The 9,917-nt window shown below is 41.5% G+C and overlaps 1 protein-coding gene across 2 annotated transcripts in view; it reads right to left on the bottom strand.

Annotated features, from left to right (window-relative positions):
- The window catches only part of acvr2ab (activin A receptor type 2Ab), a 48,715-nt gene extending 39,274 nt beyond the window's left edge, over positions 1-9,441 (bottom strand). For both annotated transcript variants that reach the window (XM_034864887.1, XM_034864886.1), the window contains exon 1: positions 8,482-9,441. In XM_034864887.1, the coding sequence (XP_034720778.1) occupies positions 8,482-8,536 (55 nt within the window). In that variant the 5' untranslated portion in view covers positions 8,537-9,441. The remainder of the gene's footprint in view (positions 1-8,481) is intronic.
- Positions 9,442-9,917: the final 476 nt, after the last annotated feature.

A 9,917-nucleotide genomic window follows, 5' to 3' on the forward strand; every position in this document is an offset into this window, starting at 1 on the left:
ACACACACACACACACACACACACACACACACACACACACACACACACACACACACACACACACACACACCTCATCTATTTTCTCATACTAATGACACATGTAGGCTACGTTTGTTTGTGTGGAAAGCCCGCTTTAATGAAGCAACTGTAGGAAGGCGTTCAGAACTATCAACAGATGAGCGCATCAGCGCACACACGGGGCAACAAACGCACGTTAATAAGCGGTTTAATTTAAAATGTTTAATGTCCCGCTTGCTTTGTTTCCGACCGCAAATCAGAAAACTAGGGAGACTCGTAACCTCCAGGGCTGATGTTATGAAATGAATAACGTCGGGGTTAAAATCCCATTTCAGGTGAGAAACCAATAAACTTGGCTTTCAGTTTTTAATTGAGACGCCACACACACTGTGTACAAAACTTAAACTTATTCCACCAACTTACACACACACAATCCATGTTGCTTTAAGTGCGGACACACAAAACACCTGGCCATGGTCTAAATTTAGGAGGGTCATCATTTCCCCTGGCCAGATGCTGCAACACGCTGCTTTTTGGTCACGATTTTATCTCTGTGAACATGAACTAGTGCCGCCCTTAGTTTTTATGATGTTAAAGCAGAGAATGATACACGGCCCTGGAAGGAACAAGTCTGACTAGTTGGGCCCGATGGGAAAACAAGGCTACATCTGGCCTTAACAAATACACCTGTGCTTTTGGAGCCTAATGCATAATGTAAGAGACCATATTAGAAATAGATAGTGGGGGGAAATGGGACAGAGCTGGTAGCCGGCCTGGCTGATTATCGGGGCTGATATTTGGCAGTTTGCAGACCATCTGTATCTGTGTTTTATTCTCCTGATAACCGATAAAGTTAATTAACTCTACAGTGCACTACTTTGACTCCGCTGCCGCTCTGGTAGCAGGTTACAACTCCAGGACGCTATTTATGTTTTTCTTTATTCTTTTTTCTTTTGGACTGTGTTTTATGTTTGAAATTTCAGTTTTATTAAATAATTGCGTTAAGTATTTAAACTTTTGTTTTGGAGCTTGCAACGTTCCAAACATGTTAATTTTGACAAAAAAGATTTTCATTTTACTGTAAATGCAAATCTGTTCTAAATATTGGTTACCAGTGTCAGTAACTACTATCCATATTGGCCCTGAAAAAACAGGATTGGTCCATCCCTAATTAAAAGTAGTAATACGCATGTAGACGTACAGAAATAATAAGTTGTTTTCTTAAATGCCCCTGCCGACAGACGTTCCCTGAATCTTGTCGTCTCTCCAGTTAGACACTCATGGATGTTTGTATTCTTCGGTTTCACGCCATCCGCATGATATAAACTTCATCGAGACGCCCACTCGCTCGCTGTGAATTCTCTAGACAATGAGCTGCTCTATTCACATGCGGGCTCACTTGGAGATTTCACGGACGTTGTACTCTGCAGCTGGCAGGGTAAAGTCTGTGTCATGTCTGGTCCAACTGATTTGGACGTTCTCACATACAGGTCCTCTGGGTCACGTCTAGATAAGTTCAGGGCTGTACTGCGTGCTTGGAAAGGGCTTTACAGAGGGGGGAAAAAGGCAGCCTTGAGCCCCCCCGCACACGAAAAAATAAGTTATTTCAAAAATATTCAGTAGCACAGGCAAATGATTCGCAAATGGATAAAGTGGTTCACTTTCCACTCTTGGATTTAACTATTAATTCAGTGTTCTTGTCATGATTTCGGTCAGCCAGCCAGAGTAAACATTAGTTTTAGTCAGCTATTAGGACAGTTTGTAACGGCACAGTTCGCCTTTAAGTTCAAGTTTCAGATTTTACATAACGTTTTTTGAAAAGAAGAACCCTTTACTATGTCTTCTAATGATTAACTGTGTCTAGAAAAGGCTAAATGTTCATGTCTGAGTTATACTCCAACACGAGAACACATTAATCAATAATGAAAAGACTTGTTAGTTTTGGCCCATATTGTGCGTGTGTAAATGATGGAACACAATCAGAGGAAAACAATCTGATAATTAATTGCATGCCAGAGGGAAAGGTCTCTTAATCTCTTTCAATCCATTACGGGGCGGGGGGGGGGGTCAGCGGTCAGGGCCGACTCAAAAAACCTCAAAAAGCCTTCAGCAGCTGGGAGGGTGGCTTGGTGACGGATAGTGGGGAAGTCAACTGGTTAATGCAACTGGTAAATGTTAGTTTTCCCCAGTTCAATAGGACAGACCACAGAGAGCCCGGTCTGACGACTGAGTTCAGATACCGTTTCAAGACGAGTTTGATGTTTAGCAGTGCTGAAACTGAATCATCGGCTGATGAGGATTTTTTTCTCCTTTTAAACCCAGAGCCGCTTCATCCTTGCCATATCGATGTAACCTTACACTGGTTTGCAACAGGATCAATGTCTGTGGGAATCTTGCTGCAGTGTACAAAAAAGGAGACAGAATGTGAAAGCATAGCACAAGACTCGATATATCCATCTATGAGCCTCGGTGGTGGATATGTACAGAAATCTAAATTACCGACTTTTGAATCTGAGTATGCGCTCCACAGCCAGGGGTTGATTGCTTGGGTTGCATTCAGATCATGTCGGAGGGAAGAGGAGAAACAGGACATGGGCTTGTCGCTTCAACTTAGACCCATAAATACTCATTAACTCAAAATTGAGACGGTCATGGGGTCAACCGGTCATACGGCAGGCGAATCTTGCTGTTATCAACCCATATAAAATACACAGCAGATAATGCTTGCTTTGAGGGTGAATAATTAGATGCATTAGCAAGGATATGATGGATTGTTTGGGTTATTTTTCAATGCACGAGTTGACACCAAATGGGAAACCTCAATGCTAAACAACTTTTTGACAATCACCACTAAGTTTCCTCTGCTTTTGGCACATAATCACATTAAATCTGACAGGACCTGAATGTGCCATAACTTATGAGGCAGCGCAGTAAATATTTACCTATTTGCAGTTCAAGCTAACATGAGATCTAAGGCAGAGATCGCATTTCACACAGACGACCCCGGGGTTCAACACCCGCCCGCTGCAGTGCCGCATTATCGTTTTCCTTGGAAGAAAAACTGTCACTTTCAAGTTCAGCAGAAAGGCGTTATTTTAATACTCAGCTCAAAGTAGCAAAACTTACACAAGAAGCCCATTTAATATCCTGTCACATCAACACTTTGGCAGACAACCTTGACCCACCATGTGTCACGGCAGCATTAACACATGCCAGCATGGATCATAACACAGTGCAGCTGCTGGATGCAACACTAAACAAGAAAGAATTTCACTTCTATGCTGGCTTAATTATGCAACTTTGATTTAACTTGTGAATATCCAGAAACCTGTAAAGGGAATCCCGGTAACTGCATGTGACAATGCTTAACAACACTAACAGCACAAATATTTCAATCTTGTCAGAAAATTGAAGAAATGCATTCGTACAAATGCTGAACTTTTTGCTGGGCACAATTTCTTTAAACATAATCCAGGGCTGCAATGATATATATATCATGAACAATGATATATCATATATATCCAGTTTTTTGCCCTTTTTCCGAAAAAGACGATATTCCGACTAAGCTGTTTTACATGGCTAATGAAAGAGAATATTACACGATACATGCAGTCGTGCAAAATGAGAGTTCTTTTTCAAAGTTTACCAGCAGTGGCGGACTTGTTGGACCGTGTGAACACAGCGTCCCTCTTTAATTCCTTTAACCAGCTTCTTGAAAAGGTCGGCGTAGCGATGTGTGCTCTATATAAATAACAGATTTTCCAGACTATAAGTCACACTTTTTTCACAGTTTAGCTGGTCCTGCGACTTATAGTCAGGTAAGACTTGTATGTCTACATAATATGTGTAATTTAACATGTTTTTATGTGTTAATTCATAATGAAAACATTACCATCTACAGCTACGAGAGGGCGCTATAGGCTTGTGACTACTTTATGCTGCTCATGAAGACAACTGAGAAAGATTGAAAACAAATAAAATGCCCCCTCCAAAAAGCAAATCCTATTCTGTAGATCACAAACTACAGGTAGAGATTTTTGATAAATAATCGGAAATGTCGATTTAATGACTTAGTGTGTAAAGGACAACAACAGAACAGCTGGAACAGTCTGTTGAGTTCAGAAAATGACATCACTTTACTCTAATGCAGCCTTTAAAACCCAGGAAAAGACAATTCTTAATATATTAGGATTTTACGATATCCAAAATCTAGGACGATATCTAGTCTCATATCGCGATATCGATCTAATATCAATAGATTGCCCAGCCCTACTATCATGTAAGAACATCTTCCCATCTAGAAGACTGAAACCAGCATTTAGAAGGTTGGCATTTTGGCCTGAAGCAACAGCTCATCAATCCAAACTCTTGCTAGTTTTGTTTAAGCTCCCTTGCAGTTCTCAGTTTAAGATCGTTGTGATCTGGAAATGGGATTTGGTGACTGGACCAACTCGATGCTGGTTGCTGTCTGGAGAGAGATGGATGTAACCAGCACCAGAAGACAAAAAACACCAGTCTCGCTTGCGTTAACGGCGCAACAACTGCAGTTGTGGGTAACAGAATCCAGCGTTACAGAACTTTTTTATTTTCCAGTTTTGACAGAACTTCAATAAAGTACTTTAAAAATAGATTTTTGTCTAATTTACGTACTTATTGTGTAGTGCAAAGTCAATGCTGAGCCGCGAAACAACTGCAGTTTTTGGCAAACACAATCCTCTGCATTTTGAAGTCTTGCAAATAGAAATCTATATATCTTGAATATGTTGCCATGTCGCTATAGGCCTCATCAAACGAAAGCACTCTGGGCGAAGTGCCCTGCCCCTATCAGACGCTTTCTCTGTGTCGTCTTGAGCTGTGCCAATTCAAATTGGATTTCATGGAAGATAATTATTTCACCTCAAGTAGGAAATATTCATTTCCTCCACTTCAGACAGTAATGAGCGAGTGGAATAATCATCTGCTGCACTGTGCAATAAAGACAGCACCTGGCTTACACTCCAACCAACCCCAACTATTACCCTATTTAAGAAGCCTTCTAATTTCTACTTAAATGCTCAAAGACACCCCAGGGCCCGCTGACTGGAGATTTTATTTCACCCTTTTCATTTCTTTAGTCTTAATTGGAACTGCTTTTATTAAAAGGTACACTGGATATTTCATAACCAAGGTCATTCCTACTTCCAGACAGCAAAGGATACGGGTTTTGTTGAGATGTACAAGCACGCAAACAATAGGCAGTAACATCTGGAATTTTAAAAGAAACTTTTTTCTCCGATAAAAGCGGTGCACTCATCCAGTAATCCAATATCTGCTCATAAACAACAACAGGGAAATATCATGCCTCCAGCTAGATTTTTCTTGTTTTGTTTCACAAATTAATCTTTTAACACGTACCACCTCTGTGGTTACGCTAGGCCGTGCCTGCTGTCAATCCCAATCAGGTCTAATCAACAGATAATGCAAAGTGAAACTACTGCATCTTACACTTTTATTTAAGCTACATTTACACATTGCTTATTTCTGGTTTAAGGAGTGTCTTCTACTATGTTTCCCCCTCTCATTCTCCCTGCTCTGGTGTTTCCCCCTCTCATTCTCCCTGCTCTGGTGTTTCCCCCTCTCATTCTCCCTGCTCTGGTAATCCCCCCTCTCATTCCCCCTGCTCTGGTGTTTCTCCAACTCATTCCCCCTGCTCTGGTGTTTCTCCCTCTCATTCCCCCAAGATATCCCAAATTTAAGACAATATCTAGCCTCATACTGTATATATATATATAAGATATAATATTGATATATTGCTCTGCCCAACCCTACCTAAAATTCACAGTGATTTTAACATTACATGCTTCAGAGTGATGCACTCTTCTTTCTTTACACTGATGTTTAGATTGTGTTTGTATAAAAGTTTAGTCTACTGGCGTGGGGGTCAAACTCAACTTCATTACTGGAAACCACACTGGAAAGTAAGAATCACAATGTAAATGTAGAGTTTATTGAATCCAAATATCTTTGACTGGATTACTGCATGTCTCATCTAGTCTTACAGTTTCTAGTTTATACAAAAAAACTGAACTATCTACTGGTGCAAGGATGCCTTTTGGTGTTGAACACCCTCTACAAGCAGATCTCCCAATCACATCAGAGGAAATGCCTTCCATGCTCTGCAAGGAAAAGAGCCCTCCTGGGTTGACCCTCTAGTTTATTATCACCTCACCGACCCGGCTGACATGCATTATGCATCCACCCCTGGGAAATGAGCATGCATGAAGAATGTTCACCGGCACGAAGGTTGAAAATTGCTCTGCTGCAACGAGGTTTAACAAGTTTATTGTTATCATAATAAACACTGTAACAACTGATGGATGTGCTCTGGAAATAAGGGACATGTGAAGCAAACTTTCCATGACCTTGTAGAGCAACTATGCTTTACTTTTACTCATTATAAGTGATCATGACAGGATTGGAGATAAAGGCTTTTTGAACCCTTTGAAGGTAGATTTTTATTAGGGATTAGGGATTGACCAAACATCGGCCTGGCCCATTATCGGCCGATATTTAGCACTTTGCAAATTAATCGTATCTGTGTTTTATTTGACCGATAACCCTGACCAATATATCATTTATAATGGCCGATTAAAAAAAAAAACATGTTTGACCGTCCGTTTTAAAAACATTCATTCATTAGAATTGTTTATAATGACAACTAAATGATTCTGATAAATGAATATTTGAAAAACTAAAACAGATGGTCAACCATGTTATGAGCATTAGCGTTGCAGAGTCTGTCCACCAGAGGACGCTCTACAACGTCCCTGTTAGTGATGGCGTTGCAGAGTCTGTCCACCAGAGGACGCTCTACAACGTCCCTGTTAGTGATGGCGTTGCATAGTCTGTCCACCAGAGGACGCTCTACAACGTCCCTGTTAGTGATGGCGTTGCATAGTCTGTCCACCAGAGGACGCTCTACAACGTCCCTGTTAGTGATGGCGTTGCATAGTCTGTCCACCAGAGGTCGCTCTACAACGTCCCTGTTAGTGATGGTGTTGCATAGTCTGTCCACCAGAGGACGCTCTACAACGTCCCTGTTAGTGATGGCGTTGCATAGTCTGTCCACCAGAGGACGCTCTACAACGTCCCCGTTAGTGATGGCGTTGCATAGTCTGTCCACCAGAGGACGTTCTACAACGTCCCTGTTAGTGATGGCGTTGCATAGTCTGTCCACCAGAGGACGCACTACAACGTCCCTGTTGACAACACTGATTATTTTTTTTGTTAACAGGACTTTAAGTTTCATATCTTAAGTTTGTATTTTTATATACTCAATTTATCAGAACTTGAATATGTTTTTGAGGTTCCTCTGTTCTGTTGTGACAATAAAACCAATTATCATATTTTAGTGAGAACTCATAAATACCTACAATTAACTAATGTTAGGAAAATCTGTTTATGTTTTGTAACGTGATTCTGGATTTTCTTTTTAAATATACAGTATATCGGCCGACTTATCGGCATATCGGATTTTTAAATAACCAAATATTCGATATTATCGGCCTTAAAGATCCTTTATCAGTCGGGCTCTACTACTTAGGCTCCGATACAGCCTTGTACGCCGTCTGCAATGCCTGCAACCAAAGTGGAAAACGCGCTACACTATGAGACTAGCTGCACCCGAGGCGGGGCACGCCAATGTGACGTCAAAAGGACGGAGATCTCGCACACCTGTCTTTTGTTTTGACTGTGTAAAAACTTTGGAAAGTTTCAGTTCCATTAAATATATATGCGTGAAGCATTTTTTTAAATTGTTGTTGGAGTTTGTAACTTTCCAAATTGTTCATTTCGACCTAAATATTTTCTTCTTTACGGTACAGTAAATGCATCATCAGTTCCATTAGCTACTAACTGGTTTCAGTATTGGCCTTGGAAAACCAGAATCGGTTGGTTGATCCCAATTTTCTATTATTATTATTAATATTATCTATGTTATGGTGCTCCCAACTTGGGTTTTAGACTGATTATTTCCACTCCACGTCTCAACCAATTCTTCACATCATACCCCAGCTAATGTCAGAATTGACTTTTGTAGTTGATTACATATCTGTCTATACTACAAGTTGGGAGGCAACAGGGCAAACATACAGTCCCGTATTGGTCCTTCTGTTCCCCTAATGAAATCAAGCATAAAACCCCAATTTGGACCGTTATGTCACACCAGGAGCCCCCATGCCCCATCTTAGGCTCATGGCTGACACCTGCAACATGTACAATGCATAACAACATATGGAGGATGCAAAGGCAGAGAGGGCAGAAATGATGGCAGTGTGGGATTTCCCACCTTTCCCCGCAGAACAACCAGCCGTGCACTGCACTCTGCAGAGGTAACGGGAAGCATTTTCAGTGAAATTCTCCACCTCCGACGATAAACCATGCATAACCCCCCCCCCAACCTCCCCACCCCACCTCCACACCCACCTGAAGAGCAGGAGATGAGGAACACGGCGAAGGCCAGTTTGGTGGCGTCTCCCATTTTCCATCCGAATCTGATCCTCTGACTAGAAAGAGAATGGAAAAAACAAAACTAACAACAAAAATAATCTCAAATTCAAAGAGTCAAATTAAATGTCTTGCTGGTGCACAGAGCACTGTCTCTGCAAAAAGGGCATCTTTAAAAAAAATGTCAATATCGAGACTAAATCCACAGTATCCCAGGTAATGCAAGCCTCCAAAAAATATTAAAGAAGAGGTGGAAAAGGAGGGCGATGAAGAAGAAGAGAAGAGGAGGGGATGATTGGAGGTATTTCCAGGTTTACAGACAAGCAATGGATGGCGACTTGTTGGCATTCGAGCCAGGGCTGTCATGTACTTGCAAGATCTGCAGCATTGTTAAACAGACGTGTTCACCTGTGCTTGTTGGTGTTTGACCTGTTATTTTCAGAGCCAGCGGAGCAGAGAGCCGAGCCACAGCCGGGCAGGGCTAACATCCATCGGACTGCAAATCAAGCGCACTCCGCTCTCCAATCAAACTTCTCCTCGACAAGCTCAGTCGCATAGCTTTACAAAAAAAAGCTAATTGAAAAATAGCATTTCAAATCTCCTTCTAAGAAAACAGGAGGTTCAAAAACACGTCTTGTTGTTGTTATATTCCGTGTAGAAATCCTCAGTTTCGCCCGACAGTCCGGCGGGGCTGCCCGGCCACAACCACAGCTCCGTCCGCTCCAACAGGAAAACAACATATAACGATGTTAGCCCTCTCCAAAGTCGGCTAAACAACCTTCCCCCGTCGAATTGAATTGAATGAACTAGTGGAAACACTATCATACGTTAGCAACAACGCATAAAGCTGCCGTTAATCCGTTAGCTAAAGCAGCTATCGAGTTCAGGACGAGCTGCTTTTCCCAAGTCCTCGCCTCCTCTGGTCGGGACAATTTCAAGATGGCGTCACTGACCACGTCAAGTCAATCACATTCATATGTGAAGCTTCCGGTGAAGCGTTCCAAAATAAAATGTTATACTGGAATGTGTGATGGGCCATGTAATGCACTCAATCTATTTTAACTGTATGTTAGACAAATTATCAAGGTGATGTATGGCAGATGCTCACAATCTTTTTCAGCCAAGGACCCCTTACAATATAGGGAATATACCGGGGACCATTCATCACAATCAGAAAGGTTGTTTTGCCAAAGTTACATTCATGAGGCATTTGCCTTGTGGGTTTCTACATACATGAACAAACAAATATATTAAACGCTAGGACAGCAAATACTGGGGCTCTTGACATGATGACATTGGCACTAACAGGTGCTAGGAATTTCATTTTATTTTACAATTTTACTGGAGCCTTAGAATGATGATTTTTGGATGTTCTGAGGCATCTGATCATGAACTATAAACTATTAAAAAAAACA

This window comes from Etheostoma cragini, chromosome 24 (assembly GCF_013103735.1).
Source record: "Etheostoma cragini isolate CJK2018 chromosome 24, CSU_Ecrag_1.0, whole genome shotgun sequence".
Lineage (NCBI taxonomy): Eukaryota > Metazoa > Chordata > Actinopteri > Perciformes > Percidae > Etheostoma > Etheostoma cragini.